General features: G+C 39.6%; 1 protein-coding gene across 9 annotated transcripts in view; it reads left to right on the plus strand.

The window, feature by feature from the left end:
• The window catches only part of LOC111868082 (protein phosphatase 1 regulatory subunit 12A), a 160,741-nt gene that overhangs the window by 14,644 nt on the left and 136,521 nt on the right, over positions 1 to 9,576 (plus strand). For 7 of the 9 annotated variants that reach the window (XM_023858461.2, XM_023858459.2, XM_023858465.2 and 4 more), the window contains exons 2-3: positions 4,202 to 4,332; positions 6,397 to 6,515. In XM_023858461.2, the coding sequence (XP_023714229.1) occupies positions 4,202 to 4,332; positions 6,397 to 6,515 (250 nt within the window). Of the gene's footprint in view, positions 1 to 3,308; positions 3,332 to 3,893; positions 4,036 to 4,201; positions 4,333 to 6,396; positions 6,516 to 9,576 lie in introns of those variants that run through there. The other 2 variants (XM_033752920.1, XM_033752919.1) reach the window with 2 other exon arrangements.

Genomic DNA, 9,576 nt, shown 5'->3' on the forward strand with positions numbered 1-9,576 from the left:
TTTGAAGACTATTTGATGCCTGTTTGATGAGTTTTTGAAGACTGTTTTTCTGAAGAGATGTGAGCCTTTCCAGTTTCCGCGAAGTTCCCAAGTCACACCCTCGACTTTTGAGGATTGGTCAGATTTGAAGTAAGGGAGTTGACTCTGAATCCGCTACTTCCAATCATTTTACTCTAGAGGCAGTTTTTTTCTTTCATGACCTAACGTAACTTTTGAAAGGTAATGATGTATGCTGGCCATAGCGTCCCCTCCTGGCACGCCTACGTGTGACTTAAGACTAGCAGAAACTGTCAAGAGTCAAATTTCCAAAGTGAGTCACCGAGCGACTCTGGAACCAAAATTCCAGGAAATGCTGAACTAAATCACCAGGGGGCCATCTGGAGTTGTTGTGTGTGTGGTCCATCTGTGAAACAGGCAGCTTCGTGTGTGCAAGAGGTGGGCTATGTCACACTCTGCGTAATTATTATAAAATATTGAGAATAACTCTCAATAAAACACCATTTAGGCTTGTGGGCGGTTATACCTCTTTCGATTGATCAGTACAAAATTCGCGTCGAAGCGATTGCTGATAATTTAAATAGGTCTGAAATGAATGAACGCATTAAAATGAACTCATATATAACGAGAAGTGCCATGTATGACGTGCTGAAATACGGTTCGGAGTTGTGGTACTCCTGGGTATGAAGTTTATCGAACATTCGGAAGAAATGGTGGTCGATCTTCCTGCTCAAAGCCTGTCGTTAAATGTATCAGGACTTGCATTGTTTACTTGTGAAAATTATAAATTGTGGTAGACTGTGCAAAGAATTGCATTCGCGAAATTAAAGTTGACATTTCTGTGTTGGCAGAATCGCCCGCCGGATGCATTCTTTGCCGTTATCCTATAAGCACGGTTTATTTTAGGAGCCGTATCAGCGATAGGCGCCCCTATGAAATCAATCCTTCCGCCCTCCCATCCTGAGCATGAGATGTTGGCCGTCATGTGAGGATTTAACTCCGACATCTGGTTCGCTCACTAGCTGTTCATAAATAAGTTCGCCGTCGTAATGACCGTGGGTTTAAATATAGCATTTGGGGTGGTCTCACGTCTGAGTCGCGCTTTAAAACCAATGATGTCGCTGACCTAGAAGTTGGAAAACTGGGTTTCGGGACGTCGATATAGACTATTGCACGACTTCCGTTGCCTTTTTGACTTACCTTGAATTACTGTCCATACATCTCGTACCCTTTGCGCCATATTTTAAGTTGGCAGTGGACTGAATATTGTGAAGAGTTAGGAGGGAGGAAAGGGATACCATAATGGAGTAATGTAGTTTCAATATTAATTTTTTAAACTGCAGTGAGCCAACGGTCTAAATGTAACCACACTTGGAAACCCGCCACCGTTAAACACAACAAATAATTCGCCTTAAGAAACGTTAATTGTAAAGCCGTAGAGATCTATGAAGGCTGCACGCACATTATGCCATTGGAATCCACCCCTCCGTGTAATTTTTTATCAGTCGATAATACCAACATAGTACCCTCAAACATCTGAGGTCGTAACGACTTTTTCGCAAGTTAATGCTCTTCCTTGGAGGTTTGTGTGGTAGATTTCCAGACTTCCAAGAATACGCGAAATCTCTATTTTGTGTTTCATAAGGTGGAAATAACCAGTGAACACAAGGCAGATTTTGTAAGAAGATCGATCGTAAATATGCGTACACAATTTGTACCAGTAATTTTTTATGTGTGTTGACAATGAGAAGCATCACGGTGACTCGAAATAAGGATGTTTGACAACATACGGCACCTAAGAGTCAGTACTGACGAATACATGTATTAATTGGTAACGTCTGGTGGCCCGTATTCAGATTGGAACATTTATAGAAAGTATGCGCTTTAGTTCTCCTTAATCCTTTTTCACAGATAGAAAGCTGAACAATACGTATTTTGAAGAAAAAAAACTGCTATATGCTCATGATGGCTTGAAAAGACTAGAGATTTTCAGTAACTTTGTAAGTTATTTCTGAAAGAAGAAAACCAAACATTCAGTGTTCATGTGTCCCATTGTTGCCATTGGATGTCACGTCTCCGGGCAGAGTACGAGGGAGATGGTCTCCAGCTTGGAAGGGTGGCCACCAATATATGTGTATTGGATTCGCGGTTGCAGACAGCTTGACGTGAGGTAGACTCTAAACGGGGTTAAAATTCGACATTATTGAAATTATCTCTTTCTAACACACAGCAGAGTAGGTGCCACCCACCCACGCGTGCAAGGACAGAAGGAGATACAGGTTTCCAAATGCTGTGTTATTTAGAATGCCGGACTCAGTAATCCCGGCATTTTAAAGTAAAGTACCGGTGTACAGCGTTTGGTTACACCGAGTTTTGATATAAAAAGATCGGACTGCGGCATGTCATTATTTAGAATAATACGAATCTACGCGATATCAACTAATAAGGAGCCTTATAACATATTTATATATAACACGTGAATGTTTAGCCATTTATTACGTACACAGTGTCCGTAATGTCAAGAGAGACGCCGTCGTGTTGCACGTGCTGGAAACATGAATGAAACAGCAGTCGAAGAAGAAGCTTTTGTGCTTTCACTTCCGTAGTCGTTGAAGTTCACTGTGAGCGCAGTTTGTTGCTCTGCACACACGACTGATAATCCGATCCAATTATTTTAGCTCCTGTGTACTGTCTCAAGTGACTTCACGTTTCTGAGACACCAGGACCGAAAGATGCACGTGAGAGGTTCACATTTTATGCACCTTCACTAACGGAATCTGAGTTTTTGTTAGAAACATTATGTGCCCGCCGTTGTTTGCGCAATGAAGGTTCAAATTGTGCTCTGCCAAGGTAGCAAGCAGCCGTTAATGGCAGTGGATTTCCGTAGTCTGGACGTCCAGACAGCTTATAGGCGTTTTCGGGGATTCCGTTGACGTTTTATATTGGCGCAGCAGACCCCGCCATTGCAAAACAACGGGATTTAGATCAGCCATTAATTAATGTGACACGTGTTCGCCACAGCATCGTGAACAACACGGTGGGTAGGAGACCGTCTGCTATGTGTGCAGCAGTTACAAAATACATTATTTTTATGCAGTATTTACGACGTGATGTCGGAAATTTCCCAGACTATTTTAAATGCCTCAGTGAAAGAAAACGAGAGGGGAGGCCAAGGCCACACTTCAGCAAGTTTATTGCATCAGTCTGCCACGTGACACCGCGCTGTGAACACGCATTGTTTTTACACGAATGCTTTTTCGACTTCGTGTTTCGTTTTGTCTGATGGATGACAAAGTCGAGCAATGTGTCTGCATCAAGTTTTGCGTGAAGCTTGGTAAATCCACAACCGATACCCTTTAAGTGCTTTGTTAGGCCTTTGGGAAACATTCTTTAAGCTGGACAGCGGTTTTTGAATGGCATTCGCGTTTCAAGACCGATCGAGTGTCGGTTGAAGATGAACGTTCAGGGCGACCAAGCACCGGCAAAACGACAGGAAATGTTGAAAAAATTCGAGAACTTGTCAACGAATGCCGTCGCCAAACGGTACCTGAGCCCACAGACACCTTGATCTACGGAGTTTTCCAGATCATGAACGAAAAATTTTAACATGCGCCACATTGCACCATCACGACAACGCGCCCACCCACGCATCCCTGAAAATCAGAGTTTTTGACTAACAACAACATGGTTATAGTTACCCATCCTCCCTACTCGCTGGACTTAGCCCCCTGTGATTTCGCTTTGTTTCCCAAATTGAAATGAAACAGAAGGGATGACGTTTTGAAACAAGTGTCCTACATCCAAAGTGAATTGCAAGTGGTACTCTACAGCATTCAGGAAAATGGCTTCCACGGGACTTTTGAAGCATGAAAAAAAAAATGATAGAATCGCTATATACTTTCCCAAGGAGATGGCAGCCAAAATTGAGCAAGTGAAGCCAGAATTTCTTTTCTGTCCTAGTCTGGGAACTTTCTGGTACACCTCATACCATGGTGACTTCTTATGCTTCATTTTGGAGAGAACTTACCAGTTTCTCAGGTTCCTCAGTTACATATTCACTTTAAATGTTACATGTAAGGCGTTGGACACTTGTTTATTGTTTTTTTTCTCATTTTAATTAATTGCTTAAAATGGAGTATGTATATGAATAAAATAGTGCACTGCACTAGATGAAAGTCCTTTATCATGACATCTTGTGTTACAGGCATGTATTGACGATAATCTGGAAATGGTGGAGTTCTTAGTAGAAAATGGGGCAGATGTTAATAGGGGTGATAATGAGGGGTGGACACCCTTGCATGCTACTGCTTCCTGTGGTTTCATCAGCATTGCAAAGTAAGTAATACTTCTGCTGGATGCCTGCATAATACATAATTTGGCATTTGGGTCTCCTGGCAGGGCATTAAGCTGACTGCTCACCTCCACCTAGTACCAAAATAAAGCTGTTTCTTCACCTTCTCATACATCATCGTGATATGGTGCTTAATTAAGCACAAGAACACCTTTACCTTTGCTTTTACTTGTACAGGTTTTGTTAAGTAAAAAAAAGCAAACAAATTTAAATGAATTGTTTCATTTTTGGTCCGTTACACTAACAATCACAATGTTAATAGAAAGTCCGTCGAGTGTAACAATTTGTAGGTCACTTCTTTATCACTTCTGCCTTACATGTTTCGGTTAGACACAACCATCATCAGAGGCACTTAGTACAATTAAGAAAACACTGTCGTTGTTTAAGATATACACAGTTATGTTTGTTGTGTGGACACTGCTACAATATGTCGACGTGTAAAAGCACAACACTTGCTAGGATAGTTGAATGCACTATCAATTCTCACCTTCCATCCGAAACTGCCCTCAAGTTAAAACGCCAATGTTAAAATATTTAAAAAATTTTTAAAAAATTTAAAACATTTGATGTAAAATGTTAAGCTCCTCCTTGTTAATTTATCCCGAAGATGGGATACTACTACTACAGTACACAACACACAGCACACAGAAACATCTAACCAGAAGCCATACAACCTCAAGCTGACATCTCCCATCTTCGGGATAAATTAACAAGGAGGAGCTTAACATTTTACATCAAATGTTTTAAAAATTTTAAAAATTTTTAAAATGTTTTAACATTGGCGTTTTAACTTGAGGGCAGTTTCGGATGGAAGGTGAGAATTGATAGTGCATTCAACTATCCTAGCAAGTGTTGTGCTTTTACACGTCGACATATTGTAGCAGTGTCCACACAACAAACATAACTGTGTATATCTTAAACAACGACAGTGTTTTCTTAATTGTACTAAGTGCCTCTGATGATGGTTGTGTCTAACCGAAACATGTAAGGCAGAAGTGATAAAGAAGTGACCTACAAATTGTTACACTCGACGGACTTTCTATTAACATTGTGAAATTTAAATGCTTTATTTTCTGAATTCTGGTGCTTCCTTTCAACTTGTTGGAGAAAGAAAAGTAGGGAAGTATTGAATAAGATTTACACATCAATATAAAATTAATTTATAAAATAATTATTGGAATAAAATAGACGCTAAAAAGGTAAAGAATCGAAGCAACTATGATGGCACAACAAGCAGCTGGTTAAGGTACATGTTTGCAGTGTGATGTCACTTTCCAAAGATTATGGTTGTGGAGTAATGACTTCAACAGAAGGAAAATATAAATGTTTATCGTTGTTTCCATCACAGTCACACTGGATCAGTGTACATGTTCTGAAAGTTATAACATTTCTTACACCAAATACGTGTTATTTGCTAAATCAAAATTCACAGCATATGAAAAAAAAGTACATTGTTTATGCTTCAGATGGGACCAGAAAAGGTATTCATTAAATGTAGGAGTATTAGATTGGGGTTTCACAGTAACTCGAGTTTTCCAGTTGTTTGCCATTCAGTTTCAACCCACTGAGTGACTTCATTGTACACTAGGTACCAACCTGTGTACCATATTTATAAGAACGTGTTCCCCCCCCCCCACTATACCATCACAAATGTCTTACCTGCAATGGTGTAATCTGTGAAACACAGGTATAGGAATTGGATCAATGAAATTCAAAAACATTTATTTAAATTTAATATATTTTAATGTTGCCTAGCTGATTTCTAAAAATTCAGTTAATTTACCTCTATCGAAATAAACACCTATGTTGGATTTGAGGGTCTCGTGTTGATGGCTGTAAAGAGAGTACACATGTTCTTTTTTTTGGGGGGGGGGTAGTAGCAAGTCCAGTGGCAGTAACACTGATCAACAATGTTGCCAAGTTCACAGTGCATAAGAACTGACCACTAGAAATTTGATGAGGTTTATTATCAGTCCATACAGTTATGTGATCACACTAATTTCATACTTGTATATGTTATGTATTAGGTGTTGTATGTGAATTTTCAGGTACCTGATTGAGCATGGTGGCAATGTTGCAGCTGTTAACAATGATGCTGAACTGCCTCTTGATATTGCTGAATCAGACGAGATGGAAGATATGCTTCAGCAGAATATTAATGCACAAGGTAACGCGCCCGGGTGTTGCAATAATTAACTCTTGTTAAGTGAAAGTTAAGTGTGAAACTTTGACCGGTGTTACACCCTTGTTGATTACAAAATACATATTAAAACTGGCAGGAATATGTGGTTTCTGTAATGTTAATAATGTACGTAACATCAAACTAACTTGTGAGTGACNTTGATCATGGTAAGGATACAACTTTTCATCATGTAAAGTTCGCCACACCTGCATACGTGATCGCCGATGCGACAGGCCATTCTACGAGTGGACAGACGCAGACTTCTCTGAACCATCTCAAGAACGTTCTCTCGTGTGTTTATCATTTGTACATCCTCCCTTTCAGAGTGCACAGAAACACTCGGAAGAGAACCAGTATCATACAATGCCTGGTGAATTCACGTAAATACACTTCGACATGTAATCCTTCGATCGGGAAAACACCTTTGGTATTCTTCAACAGCAGCACGTGCATTGCCACCGCAAAATCGACACACAAAATGCATATCACAATATTCCACGTGTGAAAACACAAAAGGCATTTCAGCAACTCCGCACAATTAACCTACGACCCATTCACGACCTGGCCGCAACGTATACTGATGGGAGCTTACGGCTAGTGTGAATCACCACACTCAAGGACAAACATAGATAAAGCGTCTCAGCTGACAGGTATAATGCGTGGACCCGCCAGAAGACCACACTTTTCTCGGGGCATTATCTCCGTAACCGTTCAACTTTAGACATAGGTGTTTTGGGTTATATCGGCATACTTTAACATAAGGAACACCCTCCCGAAGTTTGGCACATTCCTCATGGGACACCCTGTTTACAACCACTGAACTGCAGTACTAATAAAATTGGATACAATAACATTAATTATATTAAAATACTTGGCGTAAAAATGCAATAAATTAGATTATATAAAACAAAAGTTGTAGTATAAAACAAGAGTAAAATTCTTCGATTGATGCTTTACATCATCGAGTCAGTCTTTAGTTTTTGTGATTTTGTTGCGTTCCCACAGACAAATTGGAGTATTCTGTACTGTGTGTATATATAATAAACTGTTATTGGAGGCTCGTGATGTAGATTTAGTAATATTAATGTTAATCTGAAAATGATAGGAAAGTAATAGTATTAAATTTTGTTATAATCAACAACTGATTTTGGTATTGAAGATATAGTGTATTATTTACTTACTGTTTAGTCGGTTCCTCATCTTACAAAGTATTGTCCGTTCTGTAAGGAATGTAAACAACGACTGATTTGGTAATGTAAGATTAAAGTCAATGCAATGTAAGGATGGAGGGGGAGGTAGAGATAAGGTGTATGCAGAAGAATTGTAAATGGCTAGGATGAGGTACTAACGGCTCAACTGTATGTATTTCTATCTGCCTAACAACATTGACCCTATGTACATTCAATAACTGAGAGAAGTAGTTCCTCCACCTATTCAAAATGTTGTGGGAATCTGCATGCAGATCACCATTCTCATTCTTCACTAAGTTACTGCTAGACTGGTAACCCTTCTTAAAGTCATTTATTCCTCCATACAGGTCTCTAATGTTCTTGGTCTTACTGTTCATTGCAAGCGTATCAATTTTGTCTTTCAGATGTTCCATCTTTTTGTTCCTGAATTGCTTGCTGGTTTCACATCTTATATTGTTCAGATTATCCCCATTTAACTTGCTTGGATCCTGTAACCATTGCAATTTGGCCTGCTTCCTTTGATCTGATAATTTTGAGCATCCTTCATCGAACCATGGCTTATGCTTCTTCGGTTCATACTAAGCTACACTCTCTTTGGCAGACATTTTTATATTCTCTCTAATAGTTTCCCAAGCTTTATTAACATCCACCTCAGTTTCCAAGTTTTCCAAAGCTGCAGACCTGTTTCAGATATCACCACAATACTGCTCTTTACCCTCTACCTCATTTAATTTCTTGAGATTGAACCTCTCCATATGAACTCTGTGTGTTGTTTGTTTGGTCACTGCCAGTCTTTCTGTAACCTTTGCCACCACCAGGTAGTGGTCAGTATTACAATCTGCTGCCCTGAATGATTGGACATCAGGTATACTTGAGTTCCGTCTCCTATCTATCAAAATATGGTCTATTTGATTGTGTATCTTCCCATCAGGAGATGTCCAAGTAAATTTATGGATGTTACAATGTGGGAACATTGTACTTTTGGCAGAAGGATTTTTTGATGTGGCAAAGTTTACTATTCTATCTCCATTATCACTACTAATTTCATCCAAACTCTAATTCCTAATCATTGGTTTAAAAATGTCTTCCCTCCCTACTTTGGCATTGAAATCTCATAACAGAATTTTCATATGGTACTTTGGGAATTTATCAAATACATGTTATAGTTCTTCATAGAAGCTATCCTTTATGTCATCAATTTTATCTTCTGTTGTGGCGTGAACATTCATAACAATGATATCACACCAGCAGCCTTTTAACCCTTCAGTACCGGGGGCTTTTAAATCGTTTTTCCACTCCAATGCCGGCGGCTATTTAAATAATTAAATCAGAGAATGCAGCACTTAACTTAATGCCTAATAAATCGGGAAAAACTGGAGTTTTGTTTTTCAGATGTTCACACAACATCCAGAGAAGTATATAGAATTAGAGTACTGATCCACACTACTTTAAAATTATTTTTTGGGCCAGTAAGCATATAAAAATTATGAACAATAGTAATGCATTACCTTAGAAATTCAGTCGTGTGTGGTAGTCGCGGAAACACTCAATGCAGAGCCCCACGCCGCACGCATCACACCAGTACACTGTGTCCCTCCTCCTCCCGCGCTTCTGACACACAACGCACTTCCTCTGTGGTCTGGATTTCTTTGCCGTTGGAGGAATCTTGCTGATAAAATGTCGTTCTGTTAGACGGGGCACTGTATTGTCTGATGGATGTGAACCCGGCACTTTATGTTCCACGACACTCGCATATTTCACGAACAGGCCCTCAATCAACTGAATTCTGAATGATAATTGCTGAATTCGTGTGCCTGTGTTATTCCTGTACACTATCATTGAATTCAGAATTGAGG

The sequence above is a fragment of the Cryptotermes secundus genome, unplaced genomic scaffold (genome assembly GCF_002891405.2).
Source record: "Cryptotermes secundus unplaced genomic scaffold, Csec_1.0 scaffold925, whole genome shotgun sequence".
NCBI lineage: Eukaryota > Metazoa > Arthropoda > Insecta > Blattodea > Kalotermitidae > Cryptotermes > Cryptotermes secundus.